Genomic DNA, 19,419 nt, shown 5'->3' on the forward strand with positions numbered 1-19,419 from the left:
TAGTTCTTGTTGTAACACATTTTTGACAATTTTGTATTTATCTGTATAGTCCACCACACATTATAAGGTGGATTATCAAGTACAAATGTACACATATTCTTCTCTAATGCATCATATTCGCCATACTTGTCTATGTGGTAAGTGAAAAAAAAGTATTGTCGACATTTCACAGGGAAGAGAAAGGACCTTGGAACCAAGTTTTTCCACCCTTTGTTGATTGTTGACAATTTTATTTGGTTATCTTTTAATCACAAAGTTCATATATGAAAAATGGAACTTGTTTAGTTGCTTTGAAAATAGTTTATTTCAATATGTTGGACACAAATTTTATAATAAACACTTAAAAATATAGAATACATAACACATACAGTATCTGACTGTATATAGATAACTATGCAGATGCATTATAGACACATTTAGCTTCACATTTAGAAATGGTTCAACATTTTAAAAGGGTTATTAGGTGCAGTTGCGTATCTTATTTCATTGTAAATACATTTGGTGTTAATTTCAGTTCTTTAATAGATCTATAAATATAAAATAAGTACATTCAACAGACATTTAATCAGTTATCAAGTAGCTGGCAGCTGCCTGAAGTGTACTAAAGAGAAAGTCACAAAGATTGTTTCTTTTTTTCATTTTTCTTTTTTTTTTTATAAACAAATATGTAACACGTTTTTGACTTCTTTGGTTTATAATAGCATGAAAATATCACTGGCAACTATCTTAATATTTTTGATCCCTGCAAAGAGATGTACTGCTGACACTCACAAATAATAAATCCAAGCACTGAAGGTTAATTCAAGTACAGTGTATTAGTAATAATTTGTCACGTTCATTTCAGGTTACAGTTTTAGATAACATGAACAACCAAATAAATGACAAACTGGTTCTTATTGGAGAGAGGTTTGGTACCATATCATTGAAGAAGCTGATATGAACTATTTAAGTGATTTTGAGCTTGCAGAACAGTGGTTCTTTTGCTTGCTGACAAAGAGAAAAAGAAAAATATATTGTAAGAATAAAATACAAATAAATAAATATTCTGTTACTTGGGGCAAGAAAGGACCTGAAGAAACAGCAAGACCACAGTGGACCCTTGTAACTGTTGACAATTTCTACTTTGCCCACTGACCTCATTTTAAACACTGACTGCTGGAAAACAAGAAGTTTCCATGAACCTTAAAATGTTGCTGTCTCTTAAATTTCTGTGGTTTATTAAGGTAAATACAGATTTTTTATACAAATTTATTTAAGTGTTAATTCCTGATTAAATGATCCTGATTTCATACTTACCACTTAATTCAATCTTACATTGCACTAAATGAGCCTTTTTTGTTGCAGTGTGAACAGTATTCAATTACATATTTTTAGGGATGTAATTTTTTGTGTGTCAGAATCTGGTAGTGATGTTAAGGAATGAATTGCAGATGACTTGCCATAGTTAGTTTTTAATGGTTTGAATAATTTGTGTGGAGTTAAAGGGCTAAAATAGGGAATAGAAACAAACAAACAATACAGAAAAAGTAAGAGGATGTAAATGTTAAGCTGTACAGAAGACAAAACTGAAACTGCATAGAAATTATGCACTAGAGGCAGAGATGTTCCAAACAAGCAATTGTTTTCTTTTTATAGGAGTATAATAAATAAGGATAGGGCAGAGAAGCAATAAAAGTAATAATTATATCATTTCCATGAAAATGGTGATTATGATTGGAGTTGCAAGTGCAGTAATGCTACATTGAGTAAGCAAACATACAGATTTTGAGGATATTATATATTCTGCAGTCAGTTTTGAGGGGAGAGAGGGACTCTCAGTAATTGTACTTTCATGACTTCGGGTCAGCATTGCTGGGTAGAGTTGAGGGAAGCTGCTGGATTAAAAGTAGTTTTGTTTATAAACTTAATATTGCATTTAATGATGGTTTGTCTTCTTTAGATTTCCACATTAGTTGATCAGCATTCATTGATCTGGTTTTTGCTTTCTGAATGTGAAAAATGGATTAAAATATTTTTCTTGAATGATTTTACAGTATGATGAAAGTTGTATGAGCTGTGGAAGTTTCTATAAGTGGGTAGAGCAGTTAAAAAAGAGTCAGACCTTAGTAACTGATGAACAGCATCCAGGCCAGCAATTTGAGATGTCAATTCCTTCACTTGCTACCTGCACTGATAATGTTATTCATGAAGGCCAACATGTTACATTTGAACATATAGCAAAAACAGTTGCAGTAAGTGTGGGCACAGTTAATAACATTATCAGTAGGAATCTTAAGCACAGGAAAACAAGTGCAAGATGGGTTCTGGTAGAGTGAATGCAGCAGTGTACGGTAACAAGACTCAAAGTGTGTAAAGACTTGAAGAATACTATGAAGCAAAAGGTGACCCTTTTCTAAACAAAATTTTAATTTGTGATGAAACTTGGGTTACAATTTTTAATCAGAGTCCAAAACACAAAGCATGGAATGGAAACACACCAGCTCACCTGTCTGAAAGAAATTTTGAATGCAAGAATCAATGGGAAAAGTCATGTTGACCATTTTCGGATGCCCAAGGTGTTGTCTTTTGTAATTATTTGGAAAATCAGCATACAATAAATAGTGCCTACTATTCAGACATAGTGAGAAACAAAGTAAAGGCAGCAATGAGAGAAAAACATTGCATATCTCAAAGAAAAGGCATGATATTGCTACATAAGAATACCCCCCCCCCCCCTCACACTGCCCAGCTGACCCAAGAAAACCATTGAAAAAATGGATTTGGAGATACTACCTCATTCTCCCTACAACCAAGATTTGTCTAGTTTGAATTTTAATTTGTTTGGTCCACTCAAGGAGGAATTATATGGGAAAAAGTTCAGTAACTATGAGGAGGTCAAACAATTTGTAGGAAAGTGGCTCAGAAAAAAAGACAAAGATTTATTTGCATCAGGTGGAAAAAAAACTTGTTCATCATTGGGGCACATGTATTAGTATTGGTGGGTATTATGTTCAGAAACAGTAGAAGTCTCTTGTAAAAATATACAGTTTTTTCCCTACATCACTTTGTCTGTTTAGTTACTGGATTACTGAATGTCCCTTATATATTTTGTAAAAAAAAGAGTACTGTGATCTTTCAGAGGAACTTTTTTTAATGTAGACATCTTAAAACATTATGTTAACACTTATTTTTCATCAGAGATATTGATACAGCACACCTTTGCATACTGTCACAAATCAAGATTCCTTCTGCTGACATTCATATTGTGCCATCTCTATGAAAACATTACAATGTATGTTGAAAACCGTGAAGAATAAAATTTTAATTCAGTTAACTAAAGCATATTCTGCAATGAAAATAGTGTAGATCATTTAGTGTCACTGTGAATGTATTTGAACATATTTCTTGTTTTCCATGCAACAATGTTAATGATGTGATTCACCTCTCTGTAGAAGGGTGCTGTAAGAGTACACTTTGCTCTGGGTAGTTGCCTGTGACTACAAAGCTTTCTGAATGCAATTTATAATTTTTATAGTCAAATGAAAATAAATATAGTATACGCTTTCTTCATAGCAAATTTCACCACTAAAACACACTGAATGACTAATCTATGAATAGTTTGCTAGAACAACTATGTACATCAGTCTCAGTAAAATGTAAAACATGAAACCAATAAACTGAAATATTAAAGGAAAATGTGAGGCCATATTTTGTCACTTTTTCATATTTCTGGTCTGCTGTTTCAGTCATTCCATAACCCAATTGGAAGACTTATTGTGTAACAAGCAGAATGACATGTGCTGGTACCATTAATTTTTTGTGTATGAAAAAACTGAATTCATGACATAAATTTATATTATTATTTAAAAAGTTTATTCTCCTAGTGTTCATGATAAATGACCTTACATACAAGTATAGATGTTGAGCGTCCCTACACAAAATTCCTCAGTTTATGTCTTACAGTGGTAAAAAGCAAAGTATCACATACAGTCTAAATTACTAGTTAATGACAATATGGTACAGTCATAAGAAACAATAAATGAATAAAATAGTTCATCTATGACCAGTTATTGTACACATTGTATAGATATTTGTATCTCATATCTGACATAATAGAAGATACTCATAGTTCTTGTAGCACATAAATTAAAGTTAAACAGGAGAAAAAACATTGTATGTGTCAAAGAACATATATTTGCAACTGACAATATATTCATTATGGAATTATTCAATGGTATGAAATAACATAGTTGGAAACTCATATAATACTGATTGCTTTAGATGAGCTCTGTGGCCATCCTGTATGTAGTTATAGCAGAGGATTAATTATTTACAACTCTTATGTATGTTAATGTGAAAATACAAAGAACATACTATTCATAAATCTTAATTGTCTTAGAGTGCAAGGGAGAGAGGGAGGGGAGGGGGAGAGAGAGAGAGGGGGGGGGAGTGAATGAGTTTGGGGCAATTGAAAGAATAAGGTAGAGAAGATTTGGGCTCTTTAAAAGAGTTCATCAAAATAAAAGAACATAATGGCAATTTGAAAGGTCCTGAACAGATAAGGAAAACCATCAGCCTTAATGTCACAATTTTTGTCAGTAAACACTATTTAGTTTCTTAAGTAAATAGGTGTATCAATTGAAAGAAGGGACTTTGAAGTGTGGTCAGCACAGTTTTGTAGCATTAGCAACTTATCACTTTTTAATAACAGCTCCTGCAATATTTTCAGTTTGCACATGTTTGTCAAGAATCGTGTACCACTGCCAAATGGTCTTTTTTTATTGGTACAATTTTTGATTGTTACTTATCTTAATCTTGTACAGGAAATTTTTCTATTACAAAATCTGTGTGAATATGTACATGGGATTCCATCTCATTCAATATAGCACCAAAACACAAACTGGATCACAAATGGCATTATGTAGAATCCAAATGCTGTTCAGAAGGTCCAACACATCAATAGTCTAACCCTACAAAACATACAACACATGCTGGGAGAATGTCACAACTAGACAGTCATGGTTCAGAGATCTACCAGTGATATTGTTCCAACAATTTACAGACCTCCAGAAATTATATGTGGCATACTATTATACTAATCAGACAATGGAAAATCCAGGATGGAATGTAACAAAATTGATATACTGGATCTTTAGAACAATTTTTAAATTATACATACGGAGTTCTGTTCTTCAGTTCATTTTATGGATTATACATAGAGCAAAATGGAACCCCATACATGTATCACAAAGATATTGTAATTATAAAACTTCCTGTGCCTTAGGATGATCAGTAAGAACTGAGACTGGTAGTAATAATGAAGACTGTCATATTAGATGACAGTGATACAACATGATTTTCAATATTTAGTAGGGTTTTATTGCTTTATGATGTTACTTTTGTAAAGGAGAATGCTTAGGGGAATCCACAGAAAGGGCTGTTCAAATTGGTTGCTTGTGATAAGTGCTGTGGCTATGGTTTTGTTCACTGCATACAACCAGCCGTGTGAGAAGACTTGGGAGAAGGGTGTAAATGATGATGAATGGCAGGTCCAACCCACTGCTCATGTTCATCAGCTGTGGTATACTCATGCCTCTGCAGGTGAACTGACCACCTGAAGAGGCAAATGCAAGCAGTAGCAGATATGATAATAATAATAATAATAATACACAACTGTTGGTGCATTATATGAGTCTACAACCGGTATATTCAGTCAGAATGAGTCTTCATACATAGTCTGTAGTCTTTACCATGTAAATTTCATATTTATTTCAATTTTATTACCACATGGATTTCTTTAGCACATACAATGAATATATTTACAGCTTATTTCCCAGTCGTAGGTCCGTGTCTGATGTCATTTATGTGACTAAATGTTGACCAATGTAAATTTTATTAGATTTACTGAAATGCTATATTTAGCAATATTTTCTGTTATCCACTACCATAAAAGGCATGCAAGAAAGTAAAGAAACCAAATTTTCCTCAACAACAACAATTTGCAGTGGAGTAGTGCAATTTATTTTTGCACCCATGTGTTCCTAGTCAATAATGCCGGAGAAACCATGAGAGAAATTGGAAGGTAAATAACACCTCAAATGAACAGTTTCAGTTAACAGGGACAGTGCAAAACAAAACCAAAACAAATGTTTAATTCAGTGAATCTCATGTTCTGTTTTCAAAGCTATTTATATGAAAAGAAGGATGTTCTTTATCTTGATGCATCTTAAAGGACTTAATTGATCTATTATCAACTCACAATTATCAATCAATATAACTTTCAGAAATGATATAAAGTTCCTTGGAGATGCGGGTCTTGTCCTTAAACATCCTGGAATATAGCTGGAGGTTGTGTAACCAGTTGAAAGTGTATTGTTTCAATCACAGACATATTGTTGGATGAGTGCAATCACAACATTAGGGTGGAACAAAATGCAGACCTAGTCACAAAACACATTGGAAGGAGCTGGTCATCAAAAATTTTATGAACTTCCCTTTCTTGGTTGGCACAAGCCTGTCTCATTTCCTACAATTAATTAACTTTGACAAAGCCCACAGGTGACATTGTCACGGGATCTTTGGTATCTGTTCTCTTCTGGGCTGTGGGCTCTCTTCATGCCATACTAGTGTGTCTCAGTTCTCAGGCTCATTGAGGTTCACTAAGCTGCAGCCAGCGTGCTGTTGCTGTCTTGCTAGCAACTGCCTCAGAGAAGAAGGCGCGGTCCGTGAGGGATCCACAGTCACTGCCCAGCAATACACGTCCAAGCAGCTCACTAGGGCCCAGTAGGCTGTCATGCAGCACCTGAAGACAAACGTTTATTACATTAACTGAGATGACAAAAGTCATGGGGTAGTAATATGCACATATACAGATGGCAGTAGTATCACGTACTCGGGGTACAAAAGGGCAGCGCATTGTTGGAACTATCATTTGCACTTAGGTGATTTATGTGAAAAGGTTTCTCATGATGTGATCATGGCCACAGGATGGGAATTAACAGACTCTGATCACAGAATGGTAGTTAGAGCTAGATGCATATGAGATTCTGTTTCAGAAACTTTTAGGGAATTCAGTGTTTGGAGATCCACAGCTTCAAGTGTGTGCTAAAAAACTAAACTCTGCCCTAACAGGCTGTGAAGGCCCAAAGGCATCGACTGGCCGCTGTGTCTTTGTCAGCCCACAGGCATCACTGCATGCGGATATGGAATGTCATGTGGTTAGCACACTGCTCTTCTGGCTGTATGGTAGTCTACAAGATTGGTTCAAGTCTGTGCTGAGAATACCAAATTTCAGGCATTACCTCTCACCACAGGCAGTGCAGTGTTTGAGGGCCTTCACTTAACAACTGAGAGCAGCAGCATATGTGTAGAGTTGTGAATGCTAATGGACAAGCAGCACTGCATGAAATAACCCCAGAAAAGAATGAGGGATATATGACAAATATATCTATTAAGACAATGTGGTAAAACGTGGTCTTAATGGGCTATGACAGCAGGTGACTGGCAAGTGCCTTTGCTAACAGTGCGACATCACCTGTGGCACCTCTCCAGGGCTCATGACAGTATCAGTTGGACCCTAGATGACTGGAAAACCATGGCTGGGTCAGATGAGTCCCAATTTCAGTTGGTAAGAGCTGATGGTGGGTTTTGAGTGTGGCACAGTTCCCAGAAGCTGTAGAGACCCACATTGTCAGCAAGGCACTGTGTAACTGGTGTTGGCTCCATATGGTGGAGATTGTGTTTACATGTAATGAGCTGGATCCTTTGATCCAACTGAACCGATTACTGACTGATAATGATTTTGTTCGGCTGCTTGGACATCATTTTCAGCTATTCATGTTCCCAAACAATGATGCACCATGTCACCAGGCCACAATTCTGGACTGTCTTGAGTTAATGATATGGCCACCCAGGTTGCCTGACATCAATCCCATCACACATTTATGGGATGTAATTGAGAGCTCAGTTTGTGCACAAAATCCTGCACTGGCAACACGTTCCCAGTCAAGGACAGCTACAGAGACAGTATAGTTCAGTATTTCTGTAGGGAACTTCCAATGACTTGTTGAGTCCAGCCTTGTCAAGTTGCTGCACTGCTCTGGGAAAAAGGAGGGCCGACATGATATTAGGAGGTATCCCAGGACTTTTGTCACCTCAATGTATGTTTTGGGTTGCTGTTCAGGGTGATCACTTTGTATTGACATTATTTGAATGTGCAAAAGCTGGCAACTATTTTGGACATTTCAAGCATATTACAAGTTCTGATATAATTCCTTTGGATGAAGATGTTTTGTCATGTTTTAGTGGCACCATATCACATGCTCCACTTCTGATAGGCTAATATGAAACACTCAAAATTTTGGTTTATATTTATTTTTGTGATTTCCTCCTACATTTGTGGAAACAAATGTAACTCTTTGCAGTCACAGAGTGTTACTTATGTTTCAATGTTCTGTGTTACCTGCAAACTTTTTTACAGTATGTTGTGAAAGGTGATGATGAGGATTATGATGTTTGGTTTGTGGGGCACTCAACTGCGTGGTAATCAGCACTCGTACACATTCTCAATCTGAATACAGTCCAGTCTTACCACTTTCATGAGTGATGATCGAATGATGAGGACAACACAAACACCCAGTCCCTGGGCAGAGAAAATCCCCAACCTCGCCAGGAATCTGTAAATGTGACTTCGACATTAGGTTCTTACCTGTGTAAACAGCCAAGAGTTAGAGTATTCTGTTTCATTCATTGATTTACTCTCGTGCAATATTTATAATGGAGTGCTCAGGCCCTGTGCAATACCAAACTGTGTTCCATCAAACTTTTCTGATGGTCCATTTGCAATGTAACAGTTTTTATTATTGAAAAATATTGTTTACTTTTTTAAGTGTCAAAATTTCTCCATTATATTTTATTGTAATACTTGCATTATTAGCAAAGTGAACTGTTTCTGCCTCTTGGATATATGATGGCAGATAATTTAGAAATGTAGACAGTTTGTTTTAACTTGAGACAACTAATTATCTAAAAAATAATGCATGGTACAAAAAATGCTCTAGGTCAAAAGTTAATATTTGTAAAGGGGACATCTGTCTGTGGTACAAATGGCACCTCCTAACTATTCCTGCTGTATGGGCAGGGTGAACGTAGTATGTTGAAATGGGAGGCCCCTTCACATTTTTATTGCATATTTTGATTCTGTACAAAAAATATATGCATTTTACTCAAACCATTCTATTTACCTTAGATGGCACTGTAACCAACAAATATCAAGTTGCCTATTTTTGTAATTAAGAACTGGTGCTTTTAGTTCTATATTTCATTTACTATGTGAATGTGCATTTGCACGCTAGACATTGACATTTCTGGGAAATAAACTACTTATATTGTAATATATTTCTCTGTTCCTCATGGGGTTGATTGTGGTGTGTCCCCAAGCCACCAGAATGCTTGATTTTGGTGGCCACCGTCTGACCCACCCATACAGGTGACTGGTTTCATTTTTTGTTTCTGCTCAACCACTGTAACTCTTGTGCTGCTCGCTATCTGGCTACCAGCAGAATACCAACCACAGTCACTGTAATAAGGTAAAATATTCATGAGATGATAGTAACAAGTGTTCAAAATCAAGCAACCACATGGTGAGAGGCAAGGGGCCCTGCGAAATCAAGCGAAATGCAAGAAATCAGTATCAAGCATCCTGATAGGCACAGAAAGCTATTACATCCACATTGTCATTCCTAGCTCATTCTAAATGTAGTTTCTAATCAGATATTGAAACAGCTAACGATGTTGTACAACCATATTTACAACATTAATGTAAATTTTGCACATACATATCAAGCATTAGAACACAAAGGTTTACATTTACATTGTAAGTTAAATGTAGAATTAAATGTGTCAGTTCTTAATTGCAAAAACTGTCATCTTGATATTTGTCGATTACAGCACCATGTATGATGAATGGAAAACAGTGGTTTGAGTACACTGTATGTATTGTCAGCACAGAATCCAAACATGCAGTAAAAAGGGGTGGGGGTGGAAAGTTCCCATTTGAATACAGAAAGTTGACCCCTCCCATGCAGGAGGGGTGGTTAGGATGTGCCTTAGTAGCACAGACAGACTCCCTTAACAAATTTTGTCTCAAGTTAAAACAAACCACTGTATAAGAACAAAAGCAGACCAAGTGTCACTCCCTGTGGTATACCCAATGTGATTATTTGTATGAATATAATAGAGGGAAACATTCCACGTGGGAAAAATACATCTAAAAACAAAGATGATGTGACTTACCAAACGAAAGCACTGGCAGATCGATAGACACACAAACATACACACAAAATTCAAGCTTTCGCAGCCAACGGTTGCTTCATCAGGAAAGAGGGAAGGAGAGGGAAAGGCAAAAGGATGTGGGTCTGTGATTATTTCTCATTCTAAAAATACTCTTTCGTTGTGCACAGCTCCTGAGTTTCTTAATGTGAAACTCTGCATCACTTTAGTTCAACAGACAGAAAAACAGTTGCATACTAGCAAGATTTATGATCCCATTTTATTTTAGCTTCTATAGCAGGACACTGTAAATTACACAAGCAAATGCTTTTGACATCTGTTAGACAATACTAGTTGTCAATCAGATGATGCCTTGTAGCTCTGCAAATTATCAAACTACAGCTGATTTTTGCAGTGTCCTCCTGTCCAGTTGTGCAGGATAACCACAGAATATTTTCTCTAGATAAGTGGTTTGCTATGCTGCTGTTGCAGTTACCACCTGCTACAGCACTTATCAGTAGTTACTTGATGCAGATTCGTAACTGCAACACTTAGTGATCTGTGGAACTCTTGTTCCATATTAAGTATAGGGTAGAGGAGAATTAATTTTATTACTGATAGTATACTATAAATGAAGGCAGTACTGACTGATTACTGAAATCTATAATAATTGAATAAACAAGATTGCTAACTGACTGTGATATGATGGCACTTAAGAGAGTCAGACACTGCAGAAGGAAGAGGACTAGTGTATTTCAAAATAGGGAGAGGAAACAATGCAGATTTTTGCAGGTAGTATTTTGATCATTGGTTATTTATGTTTTAGGAGCATTATGTATTTCAGTCCTTAACAGTTCTCATAATGCAGGGGACATCCACAGAGACTACAGCTTGGAAAATAAAATAGATACACATTTATAGCCTCTGAGGATGACTCCAGTGCAGAAGATGAAATGTGAGCCACCGAAACATACCTTAAACAGATATGAATCTACACAGTGGTGGGTCATAGCTCATGTGTGTCACCCACAACCCCCTTCCTAAATTGGAATTGATGGCAATCCCAATAGAGTACTAGAAGCTTGTTCCCAACAGTTAAGTTGCATTCTCAGCTGCATATGTAATAACTCCCTGAAATGGGGAATATTTCCTGATAGACTGAAATATTCTATTGTTAAGCAATTGCATAAAAAGGGATATAGGTCTGATACCAACAACTACTGCCCAGTCTCACTTCTGACAGCGTTATCCAAAATTCTTGAAAAAGTAATGCATTCTAGATTAGCTTCACATACTTCTAAAAATAAAGCACTAACAAAGTATCAATTTTGTTTTCAGAAAGACTTTTCAACAGAAAATGCTGTGGGTCCCTTATTGTTCATAAAATATATTAATAACTTGCCACTCTATATTCACAAAGATGGAAAGCTCATTGTTTTTGATGATGGTGCAGGTATAATCATCACACCTAGCAAACAAGAATTAGCTGAGGAAAGTGTAAGTAATGTCTTTCAGAAAATTGTTAAGTGGTTCTCTGCAAATGGACTCCCATTAAATTTCAATGAAACACAGTGTACACAGGTCTGTACAGTAAATGGCATAACAGCATTAATAAATATAGAGTATGATAAACAGTTTCAACAAAATTCTGTAGCTAAGGCAGAATATTCCAAATTTTTTGGGCGTGTGCATTAATGAGAGATTGAATTGGAAGAAATACATTGATGATCTACTGAAATGTCTGAGTTCAGCTACTTATGCCATTAGGATTATTGCAAATTTTGGTGATAAACATATCAGTAAATTAGCTTTTTATGCCTATTTTTATTCAGTCCTTTCATGTGGCATCATATTTGGGGTAGTTTTATCATTAAGGAGAAAGGTATGCATTACACAAATGTGTGTTATCAGAATGAAAGCTGGAGCCTGCCCAAGACAATATTGCAAGATATTTATTTACAGAAACAAGGATATTTACATTAGCTTCTAAATATATATGAAATTTGTTATTAATAACCCATCCAAATTCAAAAACAATAGTAATACACATAGCTACAACACCAACAGAAAGACTGATCTTCACTATTCTATGTTAAATCTAAATTTGGCACAGAAAAGGGTGAATTATCCTGCCACAAAAGTCTTTTGTCACTTACCAAATAGCAACAAAAGTCTGACAGATAGTGAACCAGTATTTAAAAACAAATTAAAAGAATTTCTGAAAGACAACTCCTACTGAATTTTGAGATATAAATTAGTAATCACAATTATTTAAAAATGTTGAGTTATGATATATAAAGAACTTTTGTTAAACTGACATGTTCCACATTGTTATGATGTGTTGTATTTATAATCTATGGAACAAGTACTAATCTAATCTAATTAAACCAAAAATATTTTTGAGTGAAAGTGTCACAGTACACTTTTATACAATTATATGAATTTATAAATTTCCTCAGCTCATTTTTGGAGAATAAAACAGTGTAAAAATGGCAAGGAATTCTAGAAAATTACAGATTATGTTTAATACAGTATTCCTTTCAGTTTCTTCACCGCATGACGGCATCTGTCCTGACCACCTGGAGAGAACATTTCAGCCCGGTAATGGGACTCATTCACAGCCTGATCATACATGCTAGCAACAAACAAACTGACACATTTCACGAGTACACATGTAGGACCCATGAAACACAAGAAAGCAAGACAGAAACTGAAACACCCCACCCCACACAATCTTATAAAGTGTGTCTGAAAAAGTGGGTTCTTGAAAATAGATCCATGTGACTGAAATAAACAGCATTACTCTCATTAACAGGCTTACATGCCTATAGACTGTAGCCCTGTTTTTGTAATAGTAGCGCTAAGTGAAATTTAATGAAGGTAAATTCTCATTTCAATTTATTTTTGTGTAAGTTTTGAGGCTACTGAAGTTGTGAGAGTCTCTTGCCATTACAGTTCTTAAAACAACTACATGACACTTGTACTTCTAGAAATTTGGGACAAATGATTTTGAAGGGATGTACAGTATTTCCTGAAAAGGAAGCAGCCATAATGTTATTCACTCACTATACTGAGCAAGCAATAAAGGATATCAAAGAGAAAAAATGTGAAAAAGAAATTATAATTCAGGGAGAAGAAATAAAAAACTTGAGGTTCACCAATGACACCGTGATGCAGTCAAAGGTAGCAGAGGACTCGGAAGATGAATCAAGGTGAGCAGATAATGTCTTAAAGAAACAGTAATGGAATGTAGTCAAATTAATCAGGTGATGCTTAGAGAATTGAGTTAGAAAATAAGACATGAGGCTCTAGAAGTAGGTGAATATTGTTATTTGGGAACAAAATTACTGATGATGACCACAGAGGAGAGGATATAAAGTGCAGGGTGATAACAGCAAGGAAAATATTTCTGGAAAAAAGGAATTTGTTAACTATGAATATAAATTTAAATGTTCAAAAGCTTTTTCAAAGGTATTTGTATATAGCATTGCCTTGCACAAAAGTGAAACATGGATGATAAGCAGTTCACAGAAGAAAAGAATAAAAGCTTTTGAAATGTGATGCTACATAAGAAACATGAATGCTGGATGGATATTCAAATAACTACTGAGGAAGTACTGAATGGAACTGAGGAAAGAGGAAATTTAGGGCACAGCTTGATCAAAGGAAGATACTGGATGAGAGGACACATCCTGAGACATCAAGGAACAGCCAATTTGGTAATGGAAGGAACTGTTGGGGGTAAAAATTGTAGAGGAAGACGATGGTTTGAGTAGAGTACACAGGTTCAGATGGATGTAAGTTGCAGTAGTTCTGCAGAAATGAAGAGGCTTTGACAGAACAGACTGATTCAGATGCATTTCAGAAGTGAAGAAATAGTGCAGCTACCTGACTGCTTTGATCCATGGCTTACATGATTTCACGTGAAAAAGTGTAAATTGATTTTTGAAAGACTCCTAGTTTGGAATCAATGCTGGTTTGCATGGAGAAGGTCATTAGTCCTACACCCTGCCCCCTCCCTCCTCCTGTTAGAATCTAACTAGCCATCACCTCCCCACTTTTAATTTGACTGGTTTTATGGAGGTCTTCACTTATCAGAAGTATGGCCATAAGAGGTATCAAGCAAAATTTGTGACTGGGCTGAGGATTTATTATTAGAGAGAATGCAGCATATTAACTAGGATGGAGAGTCATCAAGAGATTTAGAAGTAACTTAAGATGAGCCCCTAGGAAGTGTGTTTGTAATCCTTGTGTAAAAATTGTATGTTAATGACCTTGCAAACAATATTAATACTAACCTCAGACTTTTCACAAGTGATGCAGTTATGTATAATGAAATACAGGGAAACATCTGCACATGTATTCAGTGAGATCATGAAAGATTTCAAAGTGGTTGAAGGGTTGGAACTTGCTTTAAATATTCAGAAATGTACAACTGTGCAGATTGTAAATGTCAATGTAGATGAGATTGTGAATTTGAACCTAACCTTGAATCAAAGCTTAATGGCTGTGATACAAAATTAGCAAGTATCAGTGAGGAAATTCCAAGAAATAGTATTTGTACACAGATGTGGGATTATAAATCAATATAATGTCTAGAGGAGAACTGGTCACAGAACCAGTGGTTAGGAATTTGTGCCTACCTGGATCTCAAGACTGCTTCGTGAAAGTGCCTCTCGACTGACGTCAAAAGTGAGTGCCTCGTTGAACACAGGGTTCACTGTGTTCCGGTGGACACCCGTCTTCTTCTTCTTGACACGCTTGCCACCTTGCACCAGTGCCACTTTCACAAAGGGGTCTGTTGGCAGGTGGAAGTGAACAACAAGTGAGTAACAGCAAGACAATACTTCCAACATTCTCCCCATGGGAGATGTGTCTTAAGTGGTAAGACAGTCTCAAAGGCTGCCCAAGTCAACACAGGTCAGTGCTCCTGATTACCCTTCCATGAAAGGGATGCCTACATATTAAAAGCTTCCTGTTGGTGTTTTTATGTACACTGAGGCATTTGTTTGTAACCTGGAACATTAGTTCCCAATTTTGAGTTTGCTTTTCCCAAACTATTCTGTTATAGTATGATCTGATTCTTGCACCCAACATTATGCCATGAGCAGAAAGGGCAATATGTAACCTACATCCAGAGACAGCCCCAGCTCATCTGCCAGTGGAATGAGAGATCTACCTATGAGCCTCCATCTGATGTTGAAGTTAGGTTGACTACTTAATCCAGGACTAAACAGAAAAAGTAAAGTCTGTGGCACACAGCCTGTGACTGGGCTATTGCCCTGACTGCTGGTAGAGTGCAGTATTTCATCACTGTGATACAAGGAGGGGGAGGGTGGTGGGCTCATTGCCGTGGCTACCTTTTACCTCTGAGAAAGATCCCAGTATGCACTTGATAGCAGACTTAGTGGACCTGGGGCATCCTGGATATATTGGAATGAGGAAAAGTCCCCACCACTATGTAGGATTGAACTGGACCTCAGGGACTGGAGTCTACTGCTCTACCTGCTAGGCCATCACAATTTAGCCCTGATATTCAATACTCCATTAGGATATTAATTTTATTTATCTATTTATAATTAAAAAACATTTGTTTATTGGCACACATAAAAATCAAAAACAATTAATCAGTCATTCAGTTTTGAAAATAATAAAAGTATTTACAGAGATTTTACTACCAAAGCTTCACTTTTTGCAAAATTGTTGACAATGTCACAAACTTCAATTCAGCGTAATGGAGGGCTGAATAAAATGTGAGCCTCAAATGTTTGGAAGCCAGTCACTCATTCAAAATGGATCTGTTGCCCATGTTTATCTGTGAAATAAAACAAGTAATCCTGGCAAGAGCTTTTGAGTACAAATTACTACTTATCCCTGTGCTCGACTGTGTACTACCCTAGTGCAGTGCACTCCTCGCACTTCTGAGTAGGGCTGCCTCTCCCTACGTTCAACATGTCTGTGTCCAGGGGAGACAACACAGCATTGCATTATGCACTACATACCCAAAAACATCTGAAAATTGAAAAAATGAAGGATGTTGTTATGTAGTTGACACATGATTTGAATTTAATGAAGATGCAATTTATTTCACCATAAACTACAAAACAGAGAAGCAAAATTAACTAAAAGTCAGAAAGAGGAAGTAATATTTTCTCAAATTATACAAAATGCACCACAATCAAATATCAAACCATAAACTGACTATCCTGCAGAAGAATACACTACTATAATTGTTTAGCAGAGAAGCGTCTCTAGTATTTATTGTGAATATCTAAAGCAGTACTTATCAAATATTCAGCATTCAGTGTCCATGATGCCTTGGTCCACACAAAGGGCATTATCGTTCCTGCAGTTTTCTGTGGTTATGGACTAGAATTACACATGGATTTCTTATTGACTACAAAAATTGTGAAATAATATGAAACAGATAAGTCTGATTGCCTAAAACAAATTGAATTTTGGACAAGTATCGCCATAAATAATAAAAAAAATTATGCAACGCAGAATACATGCAAAAGGACTTAAAAACTTCTTATTGGTGCAGATAGTGAAGAACAAATGGTTTTCAGGAGCGACTACCCAAATTGGGTGTCATAAATCAGTATGTAATGGGAACCATCATAGTTCTGCTATGATTTCGCTAGTTGACTATGTAATTGACTTGAAAAACTGTGGTGTTGCATAGCGACATCAGGTAAATAAAGAATTAATAACTGTGTTTAAGAAGGACGCACAATTTTTTTTATCATTTGTGAAAATTGGGTGCTCGAAAATTTTCTATGGTACATCGACATTCGTATACAGGATGGTCCTAAACTGTATGTCAAAAATGTAAAGGTAGGTGGTGGGGACCTAAATCAGCAGATTTCATATAGGAATGTGTGTACAGTAATGACACATTACAGCACTAGCTTGTTCAGCAGTACAATTCACAGGAAACTGAAAAGGCATATGACATCAGAAATTTATTAATAGTTTCCAAGAGGTGGTCGAAAGAGCAGCCACTAGTGATACATGATTCAAAGTGATGGCGCATGGATTGGCGTACATTAGAAAAGACATCAGGCATGCTGATCATGTGTCCAGCAGCAACAGACACTTGAGCAACTAGATCTTCAGATATGACACGTCTCTCGTACACCAGGCTTTCCATATGACCCCACAAGAGAAAATTCATGCAGGTTAAATCAAGAGAATGAGACTGCTATCTACTGCTGGCCATAGACAGAGTCCAGGTGATTCCTGATGTTTCGACTGAAGTGAGCTGGGGCTCCATCATGTTGGAACCACATTTGTCTGCAGACAGCTAGAGGAATATTGCCAGATGTTCAGGTAAGACCTCCTGTAGGAAGTTGTTGTATGCGTGACCAGTTAAACGACTAGGTAGAATGTACGGTCCTATTAAGTTGTTGTGCACAAGTATTAATGGAAAACTTTTCTTGGCAGGCATGTCCTATTGAGTCATGTGGGTCGCCATGAGCCCACAGGTCACAATTAAGGATGTTCAACATATTCTATCATGTAAAGGTAGCCTCATCAGTAGATAAAACATCTGGAGGGAAGGTTTCATAGTCTGCAGTCTGCTGTAGATACCAACGAGAAAAGTTGAAATATGGAAGACAATCATCAGGGGTCATTGCTTGCACTTTCTGTGAATTCTATGAATGCATTCTGTCTTCTTGTAAATTCCTCAAAACATTTTGATGGCACACACACAATGCACATCCTACAGCTCTCGAGCTTGTTGAAGGATTATCCTCTACTGTTTTCAATATCCTTCATCGACTGCAAGAGTTTGGCTGTATCTTCCACTGCCAGTTCCACCCCTGGAAGCATAAAATGATCCACTCATGCATAACTCCTGATGAAGACATTTGAATGTTCGGTTATCCGGCTGATTCCTATCAGTGAATCACTCACTTTATGTCCTTTGAGCAGATAATCTATTTCCTTATGCAGCCCCAGACATGAAATGCTTGGCGGCCAGCTCTGCATTGGTGAAACGATGTATGCTGCTCGAAATCCGTGCAGGAAACAAAGCCACTGAAGTGCTTCTAGATGCTGCAGTCATCAGGAATCCACCAACTCAAGGCAGTATTACTGCACACACGTTCCTATAAGACATTTTCTTATTTCGGTCCCCTCTACCTGCCGTTACATTTTTGACATATAATTTAGGACCACCCTGTATACATACCAGAACAGGCAAATTTAGTGTTTACAGCTGCATCAACAGGTAGGTCATTACAGGCAGATCATTAGCTCAGTTTAGGAAAAGAAGGTGGCAGCAAACGACTGTTGTTTTAAGTAAAGAACTACATCAGCAATGGACGTCCAGACTGAGAATCGAAAATGACGGCTCTTGGATGTGAGTTTAATGTGCATTGTCTATTGTGGAAGTAATGACTGGAAAGAAATGAAAATTAATGTTGCTGACAACAGGAGAAAGTGGGAAGGAACAGGAATTGGCTTTTAGGCAATACTTGAAAGTGGTATTTTGATAGTTTTGTTCTACAAGATTGGAGGCACAATCACAATTTCACTTTCTAATACTTCAATTCGTCTAAGGTTGTCTATGGTGTTTATTAAATACGTCAGAATTAGAGTAAATTTGGTCCATTTGTGATATTAATGATGCAGTGGATTGAAAAATTTGGCAGTGTCATCCACTGAGCAATATGCTCTGCGTCCAGAGAAAACCCTCTAGTATTTCTTGTGAACACTTGTCAAATAATCAGGATGCAACATCCATGATACAGTTGTGCAAAGTATAAACATAATATTTCTAAAAAAAACATCATTTTTGTGTGAACTGACAACAGTGTATGATTTTGAATTTCAGTCAGCTAACGTCTGACAGAGAGGAAATACAGGGTGAGTCCAAATTCTACTGTTGTACTTAAACAGAGTTTTTTCAGTATTTTGATGGCAGAAATACTCGGTTGCCTGTGACATGTTGCGAAATAATTCATTCTGTTTGTTATCCCAACTACTTATGCGACTGAATTACATTGATAATGAGAATACCTGCACACCTACACATCCAGTGTACGGAGTTGGCTCGAGGATGTAATTAGCCTCCTTTGCTATGAACTGAATTGAACTGACTTAGGAATCTGTGAACAACTCTTGTGTTATATAAAGCATACACAGGAGATACATCATTATACA

At 36.7% G+C, this 19,419-nt stretch overlaps 1 protein-coding gene across 1 annotated transcript in view; it reads right to left on the reverse strand.

Annotated features, from left to right (window-relative positions):
• Window positions 1-280: 280 nt before the first annotated feature.
• Window positions 281-19,419, reverse strand: part of LOC126267745 (synaptotagmin-5) — a 216,273-nt gene continuing 197,134 nt past the window's right edge. Inside the window, exons 10-11 of the mRNA XM_049973048.1 lie at window positions 14,892-15,046; window positions 281-6,781 (exon numbers count right to left, since the gene is read on the reverse strand). Coding sequence (XP_049829005.1) covers window positions 6,626-6,781; window positions 14,892-15,046 — 311 coding nt within the window. The 3' untranslated portion in view covers window positions 281-6,625. The remainder of the gene's footprint in view (window positions 6,782-14,891; window positions 15,047-19,419) is intronic.

This window comes from Schistocerca gregaria, chromosome 4, assembly GCF_023897955.1.
Source record: "Schistocerca gregaria isolate iqSchGreg1 chromosome 4, iqSchGreg1.2, whole genome shotgun sequence".
NCBI classification, from domain to species: domain Eukaryota; kingdom Metazoa; phylum Arthropoda; class Insecta; order Orthoptera; family Acrididae; genus Schistocerca; species Schistocerca gregaria.